The sequence below is a fragment of the Athene noctua genome, chromosome 17 (genome assembly GCF_965140245.1).
Source record: "Athene noctua chromosome 17, bAthNoc1.hap1.1, whole genome shotgun sequence".
Taxonomy (NCBI): Eukaryota; Metazoa; Chordata; class Aves; order Strigiformes; family Strigidae; genus Athene; species Athene noctua.
This window is the reverse complement of record NC_134053.1, coordinates 12,253,346-12,269,518: the sequence shown is the minus strand read 5'-3', so window position 1 is coordinate 12,269,518 and position 16,173 is coordinate 12,253,346. Positions and strand designations below refer to the sequence as shown.

General features: G+C 51.7%; 2 protein-coding genes across 3 annotated transcripts; both read left to right on the top strand.

Moving 5' to 3' along the window:
• Positions 1 to 261: 261 nt before the first annotated feature.
• UNC119B (unc-119 lipid binding chaperone B) lies at positions 262 to 7,432 on the top strand. The gene is made up of 5 exons (XM_074921267.1): positions 262 to 489; positions 1,089 to 1,202; positions 1,704 to 1,815; positions 2,047 to 2,219; positions 3,136 to 7,432. The coding sequence occupies exons 1-5, from the start codon at positions 285 to 287 to the stop codon at positions 3,246 to 3,248; spliced, it is 717 nt and encodes a 238-aa protein (XP_074777368.1). The 5' UTR covers positions 262 to 284; the 3' UTR covers positions 3,249 to 7,432.
• A 96-nt stretch (positions 7,433 to 7,528) lies between these two features.
• On the top strand, positions 7,529 to 15,196 carry ACADS (acyl-CoA dehydrogenase short chain). Of its 2 annotated transcripts, none has more exons than XM_074921279.1 (10): positions 7,529 to 7,632; positions 7,947 to 8,110; positions 9,725 to 9,874; positions 10,065 to 10,176; positions 10,577 to 10,728; positions 11,008 to 11,178; positions 12,400 to 12,537; positions 12,805 to 12,900; positions 13,216 to 13,272; positions 13,895 to 15,196. In XM_074921279.1, the coding sequence occupies exons 1-10, from the start codon at positions 7,584 to 7,586 to the stop codon at positions 14,045 to 14,047; spliced, it is 1,242 nt and encodes a 413-aa protein (XP_074777380.1). In that variant the 5' UTR covers positions 7,529 to 7,583; the 3' UTR covers positions 14,048 to 15,196. The 2 variants fall into 2 exon arrangements, with proteins under 2 accessions (XP_074777380.1, XP_074777381.1); XM_074921280.1 differs by lacking the exon at positions 7,529 to 7,632 and adding an exon at positions 9,307 to 9,335 and having other exon boundaries at positions 8,017 to 8,110.
• Positions 15,197 to 16,173: the final 977 nt, after the last annotated feature.

Genomic DNA, 16,173 nt, shown 5'->3' with positions numbered 1-16,173 from the left:
GGAGCAGCGCGGGTGGGGCCGGCTTGGCGCGTTTCTTTACCTCAGGTGACTCCCTCCTTCCCCCCCGCTCCTTACCCCGCTGCGCGCAGCCCCGGGAGGAGGCGTCGCCGCCGGGCCCGGGGCCACCCCGGTGGGTGCTCGGGGCCCGGCTCACGCCGCGGCCCCGCTTAGCTTTGCCCCCCTCGTTGCTAGGCAACAGCCGCGCCCTCTGACCCGCCGCGGCCCCGCCCCTCGCTCCCATAGCTACGGGGGGAGGCGGCGGCCATCTTGGCGGCGGCGGGGCGATGAGCGGCTCGAAGGCGAGGGCGGCGGCGGCGGCGGGCCCGGAGAAGAAGCCGCCGCCAGGGACCGGGGGGCCGCTCGGCCGCCTGCGGGGACGGCGCGGCTCGGCCGACGCGGCGCCGAGGCCACCGTGGACCGAGTCCGAGTTGCTGGCGCTGGAGACCGTCCGGCCCGAGCACGTCCTGGGGCTGTGCCGGGTGACGGAGAGTGAGTGCGGGCCGGGGAGCGCGGGCGGCGGGGCCGCCTCGGGCCGGCAGCGCTCGGCCGGGGGCCGGCGGGCCCCGCCGTCCCGCGCGGCTCCGTTCGCCGCGGCTCGGGGGGGTGCGGGGCTGGGCCGGGCCGTGCCCCTGGGGCGGAGGAGGGAGCGGCGGAGCCCGGGCGCCCCGCATTAGTGGTGCCAGCCGGTGCGCCGGCCTTGGAACCGGCTGAGGAGTGTGCGCCTTGTGCAGCAGCGCCGTGTGCTCCTGCCTTCAGCTTTGTTACAACTTCCAGAAAGTTTGAGGTGTGCTTCGGGTTTGGTTTTGTTCTGTTGTTTTAGTTTGGTTTGGGTTTGTTTTTTTTTTTTCCCTTGGGTTGCAGATCTTTGCTTTTTTGTCCCGATTCCTTCCCTTTCTTGCTCTGCGCTCTGGCACCTAGTGTGCCTTTGTTTCTCCTAGCCTCAATTTTGTCCTGCTTTCCTAAAGCTTCCGCAAAACAACTTGCAGTATGTATCCTAACAGGCTGGAGTGAGCAAAAAAAAAGAAGTTCATTTGGTAATTGCTCTGTAGATCTTTTGAAAGGGTACTCTATGTTTTCTTTCTTTCTAGATTATTTATGCAAACCCGAGGACAACATTTACAACATTGACTTCACCAGGTTTAAGATCCGAGACCTTGAAACCGGAACAGTGTTGTTTGAAATTGCAAAGCCATCTGCTTCAGGTAGGTTATGCTAACGTTGCAGGGAAGCTGAGAAGTTGCAGTGCAGGACCCATGCAAACCAAGGAGAAAGGTAACCATTGATATGTCCTGGTGACTAAATTCCTCTGAAATTCCAGGTAAACTCAGCAACTGTGAGTTTACCTCTGCTGAGAAACTTGTCATAAAAACACGAAGTGGTTATTATGAGATGAGAGTACTATCAACTGCAAATCTTCCCTTGTTGGTTGGTTATGGTACCGAGTGTCTTCCGTGTGCTTTGGCAATTGTGAGGGGGGATATCCTGTTAGATTGTGTGGTTTCAGCTCCAGAGCCACTAAGGCTGCGCCATCACAGCAGATCTTTCTTTATTATTTAGTGCCAGTATGAGTCTCAGACCAGTCATTAAACACCTTTACGTTCAGTGCCTGTGTAATAGGCAGCTTGTCCCGATACACCCGCTAGCCAGTATTACCTTACGTGTACACTGTTAGCAGAATAACTTTGAGCTGTTGTGTTTTCTAGAACAAGATGACGAGGATGAAGATGACAACAGTGAACTGGACGCTAGTGCAGGCCGCTTTGTTCGTTACCAGTTCACCCCAGCATTCCTCCGTCTTCGGACTGTTGGTGCAACGTGAGTATGAGTTCATAGAAAGAAGGGAGAATCAGATGTTTACAAAGTGTCCCTTGACAGTTTGTAACAAAACTGAGTCAAAGACGAGCGAGAACCATCTTACGCTACAGATGTCACTCTCTGGAATGACCTGTTGGATTCTGGTGTAGCCTCGGGTCCAAGGCTCTGTCCTTCCCAATGGGAAGAGAGGTATGTCATCTTAGCTGGTTTTCTCCTACTTTTTGCATACAGAGTGGAATTCACAGTGGGAGAAAAGCCAGTGTCAAACTTTCGAATGATTGAGAGACATTACTTCCGAGATCGCTTGCTGAAGAACTTTGACTTTGATTTTGGTTTCTGCATCCCCAGTAGCAGGAACACATGTGAACACATTTATGAATTCCCTCAGCTCTCAGAAGACCTTAGTAAGTATCTCCTTTCCCATACTGAGTTGTGTTTTGTTTGTGTGTGTGCATATGCTCCTTTTGTCCCTCTGTCTCCTTGTGAAAGAAGTTGTGACTGGGATGGAGGGGGACAAGAATAAATAGATACAGGTTCCTGGCTTAAGCTGTGTGTAATCTTGACTGAATTACAGATTTGTGCTGCAAATTCTCCTTTGAAAACGAAAGCTGAAAGCAACCTGTGTTGTCAAGTCACAGGCTGCAAGAATTGATCAATCACAGGGCTGACGTGCCTGATGCCTTACACTGTAGCCCAGAAGATAACAAAACCCTGGAAAAGGGTTCTCTTGGTAGCCACACATCTGTTCTCAGCACTTGAGGGCTTGTTAGGGCTTGAGCCTTCGGCTTTGGAACAGAACTGGCTCTTCTCTGAGAGGTGTGTTTTTGAGCCTACTAAGATCTCTGCAAATATATATTGCACAGGATATGTTTGACCTCAGGGGGGTGGACAGAGCGGGAGCACGTGGGCCCTTCTGTGGCTGCCCGGGTGTGGGGAGGAGGCGCAGAGCTTGTACCCTGCCTGTGTATGTGTGGGGAATGACGCCGCTTTTTCGTTTGCAGGTTGCTACCTCCCTGCTTACAGACATGATTACTGCTCTGCTGTGGTGGTGGCTCTAACAGTTTCTGAGGTCATCTTGTGTGAAATTACTCAATCCTCCTTTGCTTTTGATAGCACTTGTCCTGTTATTAGGAAGAATAGGAGGGGACAGGCCAGAACTTTTCAAGTGCGCTCAGCAGAGCAGTTTGCTTCTCTTGTGTAGGGCAGATCATCAGCCTGGTAAATCCAGCAGAGTGGCAGAGTTCTTTTTTTACTCTGAGTTTGTGCTGTCCAGTGGAGTGTGGCAGGCTTTTGAATGTAATTGAGCTTTCTCTTTCACAGTCCGTCTGATGGTTGAAAATCCATACGAGACCCGCTCAGACAGCTTTTACTTTGTGGACAACAAGTTGATTATGCACAACAAGGCCGACTATGCTTACAATGGAGGACAGTAATCGTTCTGTTTCCACTGGATGCTGTGATGCTGTTAACCGTTCCAAATGTCCAGGAGTGGACGGGAATTGCTGTCTCGTGCAACAAGGCTTCTTGCCAAACCTTTTCTCCTTGCATGAGGCTGAAAACATGAAGCAAAGACGACAGCTCGTGAAAGTAAAGGAAATCTCCTTGCAACACTTCTCTCTCCGACACTCAGCGTATCCTGCTTCTCTTTCTCTGTTTCTGGATACCTTCTGGTACCTTGGTTAGGTCCTGGATCAGAAGCACTATTAGAAAATTCTTGCTGTTACAGTCTTTATAGTTAGGTTGCACCTTTAGTGCTTCTGATGTTTCACCTGTTGGGTGACCACCCTCTTCCAAGAGGTCAGGTTGTTTGGGTAAGCTATTTCTTAGCAGGAAAATTTCACCTTTTTAAGTAGCCAGTGATCCCTGAAGAGCAGATCTCTTCTTCAGTTGCTAGATCATCTCTTTAGGGCAACAGTGGTTTAGTTTGTAGCATGGCTGACATTGCTTTTTAGGGTGCATCCCAGTGTTCTCCAGTGGGAAGGATAAAATAAGAGACCAATTCACTTCTAAGCAGTGCAGGAATCTTCCTTCTGCCTCCAGGGGCCTGAGCTGCTCATGAGAGCAGTTTAATCTGTGTCTTACCAGAGATTTCACTAGAGATACGAGATAGAGGGGAAAATGGGACTTTATCCAGGTTGGTCATCGAGTCAGTCTGATAGCATTTCTACTTGAGCTCTTGTGAGCAGATTGTTGCATTGTGGAGCTCAGGGGTCAACCTTAGAGCTGAAGTTAATACTATATTTATCATTTCTCCTGCTTCCCTTTGTGTAGGAATTTTGGCTCTTGCTACAGAATATATTGCTTTCTACATTGACAGCACATTGTCAGTCTAGCTGGGGTGGAGGGGAGGTGTCAGTCTAGCGGAGTTTAGAGGAAAAAGGAAGAAGGTGGAAAATCTCTTGAAAAATGTGTGGGAAGCCAAGCTTCCTAGGCTTCAATCTCTGTATACTTTTAACCTGAATGATCTGTCAGAGGTGCTGGAGGGAGAGATGGTGGTGTTACCATCTCATTTGCTTTGTTTCAGTTGAGATATCAGTAGCTAAAAGCTTCCCGGGTCAGATCACTCAGTGTTACAGAGCAGGATTCTTACAAAGTGAGAATTTATGTGAGTCTCTTTTTAATTGTTTGAGTTCCCATCACTGCTTTGCCTACTGAGCTGCTTGTTTATGGTTTAGGAAGTTCTTCTGCCAAGGTAGTTACCGCCAGACCAGCAGATGTACTTCACAGTTTGGGATCTGGCGATAGAAAATAGCATCATGCAGTGGGAAGAGGAGACCCGTGTCTTCCCAGCAGCCATGCTGGGCCCCAACAACTGACCGTGCAAAATCTCAGCTAGCAAAACCCTTTTCTGCCTATTTTACTGTCTCTCAAGACTGGCGTTTTTTCTGTCCCCTCACTGGGCTGGTCAGTTGTGTCTCCTGTACATGGAGACTAGGTTGTGTCTAGGCTAGAGATGTTTGCTAGTATTAGTTCCATTTCTTCCTTGAAATCTAACTCCTTGGTGGATACAGTTGGTTACCTATTGTGTTAAGTAAGATTCAACATAGCTTATGTTTTAGCAGGATTAAGTGGGGTGGGCGTCACAGCCTGGAGCCTCTTAATGCATATAGCAATAGGAAACCACTGCCTTTACCTTGCAGATTACTGATATTAACTTGGCATAGAAGATCAGCTGGCATCAGGGTAAGCAGTGAGAGTATGTGGGGTGGCAGCCATGAAAGAATCTCCAGCTCTTGGGAAGATATTTAATTATGATTAACCACAACAAATGACCTGTTCTGGGTGGAGCATTAATCATGAGCAACCACAACAAATGTCTTGGGAATGTGGAGGGGCAAGGTCTGCCGGGTTGAAAGATGAAGAACAATTCTGCTGCCATCGGTCCCCTCCAGCATCTCCAAAGGCACTTAGGCAGTCTTGTTTAGTTGCTTCAGAATCAGTTAAAGCTGCTTGTAAGGTGGAGCTGGAGATGCCTCTTGCAGTGATTGTCTTCAGAAGGCCTCGTGCTGTGCCGGTGAGGTGGGAAACATTTGCTGGATATTACTTGTGACAAGGCAGAACTGCCTGGAAGTGTGTTTTTCATCCTGAAGTGTTCTGAGATGCTCAGAATAGAATCTGAAGAGCCTGCTAGTTACTCCCTAGGAAATTTTAGCATATTGAGCTGAATTTGTATGTAGTATAAATCCAGGTGCCTTTAAATGTTACTTTTATCACATTTTCTGCATGAAGCAACTTCTTGCTTTTCTTATGAGTGTGATGATTCCCATCTGTTTTCTATGTCACTGTGTAAAGGTTCTTAAAAGGAAGATGGACTGTTGCCAGAGCGAGCAGCAGAAATTACTGTGCGGGCAAATACCAACTTGTGTGAGCTGTTGGTAGGAGTCAGCGTGCAGCTCTGCGCGGCCGGGGTATTTGCAGGGGTGTGGGTGCCATCTAGCCGCTACTTTGCACAGTGCAACTGACGGCCGGGCAGCTCTGCCAAATGTAAATGAGGCATCTGATGCTGATAGGAAAGTGGATTCCTGTCTTTAGTTATTACCTCTGCCAGTTGTGATGACAAAAAAACATTGAAGCAGTTGCTTTCCCACTGGAGAATGTATCATCTATTCAGCAATAAGAAAAGGAAAACTGGAGGAAAACCAGAAGACTTGCAGGCAGCAGTAGCACCCCTCAGTTTCTTGCAGAATTTGCTTTGCCAAATTAGAAGGTCTTTGCCCAAAAAGCATGCTGCAGAAAGAAGTCCCTACAAGAGGGCAACCCAGCGCTGAATAAGTTGATTGTAATCCAAAAAGTCAGGGATTTCCAAACTCCTGTCCCCACTTCAGCTGCTTCTCTAAGGTTCCTTTTCTTTTAGATGCTTTCTATAAAGGGTCTTCTCTTTCTGGCAGGGACAATGTCTCTGGTAAACATGGTTTTAACAGAGCATCTTCCTTCTGGATTGTGTGCTCGGATGCTTTAATGATGGGTCAAAGCTACTCACGCCAGTGAGCTAGGAAGACATTCCAGTGGGATCTCATTCTTGTCAGGTGGATGGTCTGTCCTAGCCAGGTGCTGAACGCAAGGGAGGTGCTTTCAGTGTCGGTTGAAGTTTGAGAAAGGGAAAAGGTATCTGTGCAGACAGCTTCTCTCAGGTCATGTGCTGAGTTGGAAAGAGAAAAGAGTTGGCATCATACTGTGTTCTGCTCTCACAAAAAAAGGGACCAAACGTTTCCACAAACTCACGCTAAATTTTACCAGTATTTGTCCTCTTAGCACCAGGACCTCTTTTTCACATTTTTGAGGCAAGTGCTTAGAATCCATGCAAGCAGGTTTCCTGGACAGCCATTTTCATGATTTACTGAGGAATACATTGCACCTTGTGAAGGAAGGTCGTCTCGTCTTGTATGGACTGGGTACTGCTGTCCTTCTCCTCCATTTTTGGTAGGAAGCGTCTTTGTGTGTTTTCCTTAGCATTTTCGATGTCTCTTGCTGCAGAGAAGCATCAGCCTCCCCTCTGGCGCTTGAGGATGTTTGTTCCACTTGTCCAGGGGTTCCGGAAGAATAAAACAAGCGTTTCGAAGTCAGAAACGCATGAGGGATGTCATGGTGGTGAAGCAGTAAGGTCCGAACGTGGTAGCTACTTCTCAGCTCTGTGTTTCGTTACATCCTCCTCAGCCGTTTCCCAATGTTTGTCTTCTGCCCTGCTGTCCTGCACATGGAGGTACCGAGCCCTGTGCTGCCCCAGAGCGTGGCCGGTGTCGGGTGTAACCCTCGGACTCTCCCCGATGAGGACAAGGCACAGGGACGGCTGCCTGGCGGGGTCACCGCCTCTCCCTCAGCAGCAGAGGGAAAAAAGAACACCAGCAAACACCATCTCCGTCCGCCTGGATCTCCGTGCTGTTACAGGACACGTATTTGTATGTCTCACAGCGTGGCCTTCGGGCCGCTGGCGCGTCGCCCTCCTCCCCGCCGTCCCCTTCGGGCACCCCCGCCGCGCCGGCCGTGCCCCTTCGGTCTCCGGGTCCCAGCACGGTGCCGGCGGCCCCCCCGTGCCCTTCGCGGCGCCGTGCCCGCCTGCCGATGTATTTGTACGCAGGTTATTTTGTCACCAGCAATAGCAATAAAGGAACCTCCCGTTTTCGCACCCGCGCTGCCCAGTCGGGGGGGCGGGGCCAGGGGAGGGCGGGGCCCGCGCGCGGGGCTGTGCCGCCGGGGGGCGCTGTGCGCGCGGCCCGCGCCTGCGCTGTGCCCGCGCCCCCGGCGCTCCGCTGAGGCGACCGCGGCGGGACATGGCGGCGGCCTTGGCGGGCCTGGCCCGCGGCGGCCGGGCGCCCAGGGGTGAGGGCGCCCAGGGGCGAGGGCGCCGGCCTCGGCCTCGCTCCGCCGCGGCTGCCGGGGCGGGGGCTGCGGGGCACGCGAGGGCGGGGGGCACGGGGCCGCGGCCTGCGCGGGAGGCGGGAGGCGGCGCCCCGGTGCCCTTCAGGGCCTGAGGCGGGTTCCCTCGGCCGCGGCCGGGCGGAGCCGCTGCCCCGGCTGCGGTCCCGCATCCCGCGGCACCGTCGTCACGAGCAAAGTGTACCTGGGGGAACGCCCCGCCGGTTTGTTCGAGTCCCGTCTGGGGCCGGGCCCTCAATTCCCCCCCTTCCTTTCAGCGCTGGCCTTGGGGTGCCTCCGCCGGCTGCACACCGTGTACCAGACGGTGGAACTGCCAGAAACCCACCAGATGCTGCGTCAGACGTGCCGGGACTTCGCAGAGAAGGAGCTGATGCCTGTCGCAGCTCAGCTGGATAAGGAGCACCGCTTCCCGGCCGAGCAGGTGCGTGCTGCTCCCGCCGGCGGTGGGCACCCCAGGGGCGCACTTGGCTCCTTCAGAGCCTGGCTTCGCTCTGCTGCTGCGGCAGGAAGACCTGGGCCTGAAGCAAAATGTGCATTGATCTCTGGCTTCGTAGAAAATTGAAGTTTAGACCAACTTCTGGCAAAGTTCTTTGAGTGTGGAGGTTGTAATGCTTACAGGACGTTTTGAACTCAGATTTCTGTGTACTGTCTGTGCCTTAGTACCATTGAATTTTCAGTTCTCTTACCGACTTTCCTGGGGGCTGTAATACAGCTGACTTACAAAATCAATGAAATACTTTTATAGACTGCACATAACCATAAAAACAGTTTATAGTGAGGAAGTGTAGATGACCTGAGTGCATTTCAGACAGTGAAGTGATCAGGACATAGGCGATACATGTTGGTCATCTTCTGGGGCTGTGAGGAAATTGAGATTCCAGTCAAACCTGTGATTTCTCTTGTGAAAAGCAGGACAGACACTGCAGTATGTTCTGTGCCGTGTTGAGCAGACTAACTTACCTGTTCTGTTGCAATGAAATATTGAGCTCCTGAAAGGTTCCAGGCAAGCACAGTCCGAGACAGGCGAGTTTAGTCATACACCCCTCTTTCTATTAAGGAGCAAGGAAGATAGCCGGGAAAGTCATACTCATGCTAAGGAAGAAAATACTTTACTGTTCTTACCTGAGAATACCCTGAATGGGTAGGGGAAAATTCAAAATGCAAACTGTTTATTAAGATAAAGCAACATACATAGAACTAGTTTCTGTCTTTTGTTCATCCTCTGGATTTGATGTGAAGGACTAGTGTTTTGGGTGCCCATACAGGAGGGAAAAATATTTGTTTAAAGATTCCTCTTGGTTTGTCTTCAGCAAACAGAGGCTGGTAACATGCTTATTTCTGCAACACCAAAAGCTTGGCATCGTAAATATAAAAATGGAGGAAGTTTGGTTTTTCTCTTGTGTGTTGCCAAACATTAACAAGGGACTTTGAGTAAGACAGTCGGTGCTCTGAAGAAGCCAGGGATCCAGCTGAGGAACTTGGGGTATAATAATTCGGAATGTAACCAACAATTAAATTCTCTGGGAAGCAAGACATGGCTTTAATGGGAATGAAAAATCACTTTCTTGTAAACTATTCTGTGAGTTATTCATTCTGTAAAATTCTTCCCTTGTGCAGTCCTAGGCTGAAGCTCAGCAGACTCAAAGGTAAAGTTCTAATGATTTTTATCAGCTTAGATTTCCCATTGAGAGCTTCCTACTGACAGGAGATATGCAAGGGGAAGAGCTTTGGTGGGAGGCTGAGGAAATGCTGCTGGGGTTGCATCTCCCTATTTCACCTTCAGAAGGTTCCCTACTTCCCAGTACTGAAGAGAGCTCTTTAAATAAGCCAGAGCCTTGTCTTAGGCATCAGTGACTGTGCAAGCTCTTGCTGAAGTCATCGGGACCTGGGGACACCTGTCAGCTTGTCCAGTCAGATTCCCATTTCACCAGGAGTTGTGTGTAGCCCTTCTATGTCTTTACCATCATGTGTCCACATGGATTTGCTGGGACACTGATGGTGCACAGGGTCTTACTTCTCCGTTCCCTACGTGCAGGTGAGGAAGATGGGTGGCTTAGGGCTGCTGGCTATGGACGTGCCAGAGGAGTACAAAGGAGCAGGCCTCGACTACCTGGCCTATTCCATTGCCTTGGAGGAGATCAGCAGGGGCTGCGCATCCACGGGTGTCATTGTCAGTGTCAATAATGTAAGTGTCTCGGGTCATGTGGGAGGAACAGGCGTGAGCCGAGGCTGGCGTCGGGCATGATCGGTGTGGGGGAGAAAGGGGATCTGTTCCTGAGGTGGGTTCTGGTGTGTTGGAGAGCACTCAGACATTAGGGAGTTCCTGGATTGCTTGTACCTTCAAGAGGCATTAACTCAGCTCTCAATTCTTGAAGTCTCTGTATTTAGGACCAATACTCAAGTTTGGCTCTGAAGAACAGAAGCACAAGTGGATTGCTCCTTTCACCACTGGAGAGAAAATTGGGTGTTTTGCCCTTAGTGAACCAGGTGATGTGACTGTTACTGTTCCTGTTGCAAAGAACATAGGGTAGCTTCTTTCCATAGTCAGGTTTAGGATGGACTTTAGCTCTGTGAAATCGTAAGAGTTTGTAGAAAGGTGGTTTGTAGTAATTCTGTGTACACAAAGTCTCGATGCCCAGGGTATTAACTGCCATCCCCATGGTCCATGCTGAACATCTTCATCCCCTCTGTGAGCAGAGCTCTGCAGATGGACATGTCTTAGGCACATGGGCCTTTCCCCTTCCATTTCGGGTCTGCTGGGAGGGACAGTGCTGACCCTACCGCAGCTCCAGAGGTGCCGTGAGCTGACAGGGGCTGCGGGCAGGGGGTGGGTTTGCGCCCTGGGCTGCCACTGACTTGTCTTTGTGTTTGCTGGCGCCTTGCTCAGGAAACGGCAGCGATGCGGGTGCAGCATCCACGGTGGCACACCTGGATGGCGACGAGTGGGTGCTGAACGGCACCAAGGCCTGGATCACCAATGCCTGGGATGCCTCGGCCGCCGTGGTGTTTGCTACTACGGATAAATCCCTGAAGCACAAGGTGCGTCCATGTGGGTCAGTCAGGAAAAAGGGGCGGGAGTAAAGGAGCTGTGCAGGAGAAGCACTTTGAGAAGGCCCTGGGGACGCTCTATTTAGAGCGGTGCAGGCACTGAGCAGAGGAGGGGCTGATGTGTGGCTGGCTTTATTCCATCTCAGCTCTCCCCTTCCTTCTCCTGCTTATTTAGACATGTGGCTTCTATGAAAAATGTTTGGAGGAAGCCTGTTGACGGCCAGGTAAGTGGGAAGTTGGCACCCATCCCGAGTTTGGGTCTTGTTGCAGGGTATTAGCGCATTCCTGGTTCCCATGCCAACTGCTGGGCTGTCACTGGGGAAGAAAGAAGACAAGCTGGGAATCCGAGCCTCTTCCACTGCCAACCTGATATTTGAGGACTGTCGGATACCCAAGGCCAACCTACTGGGGCAGGTGGGAATGGGCTTCAAAATCGCCATGGTAAGAGATGGATCGGGGTGCAGCTGTGGTGGTCTAAAGCTGTAGTTCCCAAGGCTACAATTTTCAAAACCATTTTCAGACTTAGGATCACTTCGGTGAGAACCACTAGTAGAAGCTGTTCTGTGTAACATTAACCAGTTGACCTCTCTTGCCAGTGTGGGAGAAGTCGTTCACAGAGCTTGATGCATCACTAAGTTACTGTAGATCCTTGTCAGCACTTTTATTGCAGAGCCAGTGTGGCAGTTCTCGATGAAGGAACGCTGATGCCACTGAGGTGGTGTGTCAGCAGGGGTGCTGTGTTTTAATTTTTCTCCTTTCCCAACCCTCTTCCTTCAGTGTGTACCCATAGATAAAGGGAAAACATGACATTTTCCCTAATACTGTGGGAGAGGAAAGCTGCCCTGGAGGCCCAGGACAACCTCTGCCTAGTGTCTAACAGTGGATGAAACCTGAGTTAGGGCACGTGTGTGATGTCTGAGGAGCAGCCAGGCAGCTGCGGAACAGCGTGTTCCCTGCAGTGACATGCTGCCCCTTGGAAGTGTTCCTTGCTCTCTGCAGGGGCAAAACACCGCTTGTTGGCCTGACTTTCTGAAAAAGGCTGAGCTCCCTGTAGAACAGCCCATTCCATTATGTCCAAAACAAAAAGAACCCACCAGTCACTGGCCACTTTAAGATGCTCAACCCAGGACTGAGAAGGTGAAGCCTTTTCTCACAGTGCTGTAAATTCTCCCTGTGTGTAGGGAGGCAGGAAAGCAGTAAAAAGCCCAGTGGGCAGGTGTTTGAGGTAAGTCAGGTTATTGACTCAATTCAGTCATTTTGAGAAATGCTTCAGAGTGTGTACTAATGATGAGGGCAAAGAAGAAAACTGCTCAGATTTCCTTTTGGTATTTTAGTTAAATGATCTGCACAGTGAGCCAGGGGCCTAGCTGGAGAGTTCTTTTCAGCCCCTTCCAGAGTTCCTTGGCACGGTGCTTCCCTTATTTGGCACCCCCTGTTTTTCCCCAGTTAATAAGTAGCAATCTCTCTTTCTGCTGTCCTCCTTGTACCCCTGGCCTCTCTCTGCAGTGCCCAGTGCATGTCATACCTCGGACTTCCTGCTTAACCAGAATATGCTGCATCAAGGAGGACTCTCACCAGAGGATACTTGGGCTACAGCAGCTTCCCAGCAAGATCAGGAATGCAATGACTTGACTTATCACATATATTTTGTGTCTTTCTCAGCAAGCTCTGGATGGCGGAAGGATTGGTATTGCCTCACAGGCACTTGGAATAGCACAGGCAGCTCTGGACTGTGCGGTGGATTATGCTGAAAAGAGAACGGCCTTCGGGTCGCCCATCACAAAGCTCCAGGCGGTGCAGGTACGGGCGGGGCGGTTCCAGGCACGGTGGGTGCTGGTGGCAGGTTGCTGCAGGCTCTCAGCCAGGGTTTCAGGCACGCAGTGCACTTTGCCCTCTCTGGGATAAACAGGGTAATACTCTTTTTTTCAGGTACCTTTAGAACGGAGTGTGGGGCCAGAAGCACTCTGTTTCTAGCAAGAGTGGCCTTGGGGGTGGGAGGCTTCCGCTGCATGTTCTCGTGCAGGCAGAGGCCGCGGCCGGGGACGAAGGCAGCGTTTGTCGTTGCAGTTCAAGCTAGCAGATATGGCTGTGGCCTTGGAGGGTGCGCGCCTGCTGACCTGGAGAGCCGCGATGCTGAAGGACAACGGGAGGCCCTTCACAAAGGTACCGCCAGCCCCGGCGACGGCGCGGGGCACGGGCTCAAGGCAAGAAAACCACGCGGTGTGTAGAGCATCGCTGCGCTCGGCGCCCGCCCGGCCGGCGCTGCTGGCGTTTAACCCACCAGCACACACCCGGCTGCTCTCTCCTCAGGCGCCAGCTGAGCCCAGTCCTGGGTTTAGCCAAGGGGAGAGGGGTGGCTGCGCTCAGCTGGCACCAGTGCTCAGGCTGGCACAGCTGGTCTGAGCGTTCCAGCTCCTCGTGGAAGTGAGGTGCTCCTTGTGACAGCTGCACCCTCAGTGATGTTTTCTTTCCCCAAAGGAGGCGGCAATGGCCAAACTGGCTGCATCAGAAGCTGCAACGGCCATTGCTCATCAGGTAACTGCTTCACTTGCCATCTCTGATAACACCATGCTGAAAGGGAGTTTGTGTTGCCGCACAAGTGCTTGGGAAGGTGGGACAGAATTTACTAGATTGATTTTTAAAAAAAAAAAACAAACCAAAACAGATAAACAGGCCCATATGGCTGAAGCTGTTTAGCACAGCCATTTTCCTTGGACAGGGAGGGCAGGGACTTTATGCTGCCCTGTAGCAGCTGTATTATTAAAGTCTTGTGCCTCCTGCTGTCCAGGGCCCTGTCAAAGTTCTGGGAGAACAGGGGTGCACCACTCAGGACTGGTACATTTGCAACATCGTGAGCAAATGGAGCAGGACCTCTGGTGTCTGCATTTATTTTCCCCTGTCCTTAATAAGTGTCTTAGCTGAACAGGGATCACTACCAGATCCCTCTGAAGTGATTCACTCTCTGCCTGGGACATCCCTATTGCTCTTGCCCAGCTCAAATCCTGTTTGTTCCTCTGACTGCAAAGGGGCTGCAGTCATCCCCATGTGTTCCCTGGTTATGCTTGCAGTGGACTTAGCTCCTTTTAAGGTGGCTGTGTTCTGTAGAAAACAAATTCCTTGACCCTGCTTCCTTTCTAACCCACTGCCTTTGTTTCAGGCCATCCAGATCTTGGGCGGGATGGGCTACGTGACAGAGATGCCGGCAGAGCGCCATTACCGCGACGCTCGTATCACCGAAATCTATGAGGGGACCAGTGAGATCCAGAGACTGGTGATAGCAGGTCAATTGCTGAAGGCCTACCGTAGCTGAAACAGCCAACTAGAGCAGGACACTGCCCCAGAGTGCCTTGTAACAACAGTGATTGAGGCTCTCTCGAATGAGGCTACTGATTGAAGTGTTCCTCACCAATGGGTAACTGACCCTCTTGTTAAAATGTGCTGATTCTTCTCTGGACAAAGTACGGTGCGTGGAAGGCCCTGTCTGGGTTTGTAAGTGATAGCTGGGAGTGCAGGAGGGAGGAGGCAGCCTGGCCTTGCAGGGGAGCGTAGGTCCTCTCCTGAACTGGAGCCCTGGCTTGGCTTGGTAGCAGCAAAAGCACTTTGCTGTTCAGTAAGTCAGCAGCTCCCCTTGGCCACTTCCCAGCCACTGCCTGTTGTGCAAAAACCTGTCACTGCATGGTAGGGGATGATCAGTGCCAGCGCTGGAGGCACAGAGGGGTGATCCCTCTGCCTTGGTCCAGGCTGCCCCTCCTGATCAGACCGTGAATTCCTGTGTGTGAGCTCCTGCTTGGACACAGACCAACGTCCCGGGGCAGCTCGGCACTTTCCCCCACTTCCTTCCAGCAGGAGAGGAGCTGGGCAGGAGGGCGCAGGAACTGCCCGTGCGGAGGGCTCTCCGAGGGCCTGGCTGTGCAAACAAAGGGCAGCGAGCAGCCCTGCTCCTGCCCAGCAGCGCCCAGCAGCCTGCGCCCTCAGCCACTTACGGCTGTAGGTGTAACAGCAAAGGAAGAAAAGCTGCAATGCCCGAGACTTTTTAAAAAAAAAAACGGCCAAAACCAGTGCTCCCAAAGCTGCTTTTACTATACCAACAGCCACCCAACAGGAACGTGCATGAAGTGGCAGTAACTGCCTTTAATCTCTACGTATTTTGGGCAACAACGAGGAAATGAACATACAACACAGAAGACCTTACCAGGAAGCTTTAGCAGTAGCACATACCATTAATCAGTTACCTTTGGCAAGAAAGTAACTTCTAGAAGAGTCAACAGCCAACAGAAAAGCTCTAAAGATAGAGAGGATTAAGACTAGAGCACGTGTCATCTGCCCCCTTGTCTAAAGGACGAGTACATGAGGTATTTTCCTGTGGTGCCCTTTATTTAGATTGGTGTGGAAACACAGCAGGATTCTATTACACGTAAGAGAGCAGAAAAGACAAATAAAACCTGATTTTAAAGGACCACCAGGCCTCACTTTTTTTTTTTTTTTTTTTTTTAACACAACTGTGAATTATTTTCTTCCAGTCACAAGACAGAGACAGGAGCATAAACCAGCAGGGCCTGCAGGCACCAGTTAGACACGGCTTTGAGGTACAATACAAATAATCCCTTTGCAGGTCGCTAGAGGGCAACTGTGTCCTGGGGCAAAGTCTTTGAGTCTTGCTTTCTCCGTGCTGCTCTTGCAAACCCAAGGATTAGCAGAAACAGCCCAGGCCCAGCATTCAACAAGAGCATTTCTACTGGAAAACCGTGCTTGCTAAGTGTGTTGTAAATTATGGAGGGTTTCTAGGAGCGAGACACACTTTTCTAGCTTGGTTCCAGCCCCTATCACCTCCGATGATTGCTGAAGGCTCATTTCTATGATTGTGTAGGAGGAAGTGATAATATTTCACACTTCTTGCTGCCACCCAGCTAGAAGAGGAGCTGTAGGGCTGCTGGCTGCAAGGGAGGACTTCAGGATGCAGAGTTACTGTTCAGGGCTCGTCTTTGCTGACCTCGTGTGCTGAGCCCCGGCTGAAGCCCCCATGGCCCGAGCAGTCAGTCGGTCACACTTAGGCTGTGCCTGCGGCAGTTTCCCCTCTCCCCATCTAGCTGCTTCTCCTTGATCCTCCAGCATTGCTCCTCCCTCGCCTGCCTGCGCCAAATGACAACTGCTCTGCCCCGGCGCAGAGTGCAGCTGCCCCTCTGTGGCACCAGGGCTGCCCTAAGGGGCAGAACAGCTCTGCGGGCAGCGAGCCCCAGGACCTGCACCAGGACCAGGTGTGTCAAATCCCGGGCACCTTCCGCAGAGAATACGGGGGCAGCACCAAGGAACCGGCTGTTCTGTGCCTCTGACCGGACAGAGCCTGCCGTGGGGGCAGCCTGGAGCACTCACCGCCCGCCTCGGTCACAGGCTTCTTGCTAGTGCTGACTTGGTGCCAACCGCTGCACCCAACCGCTG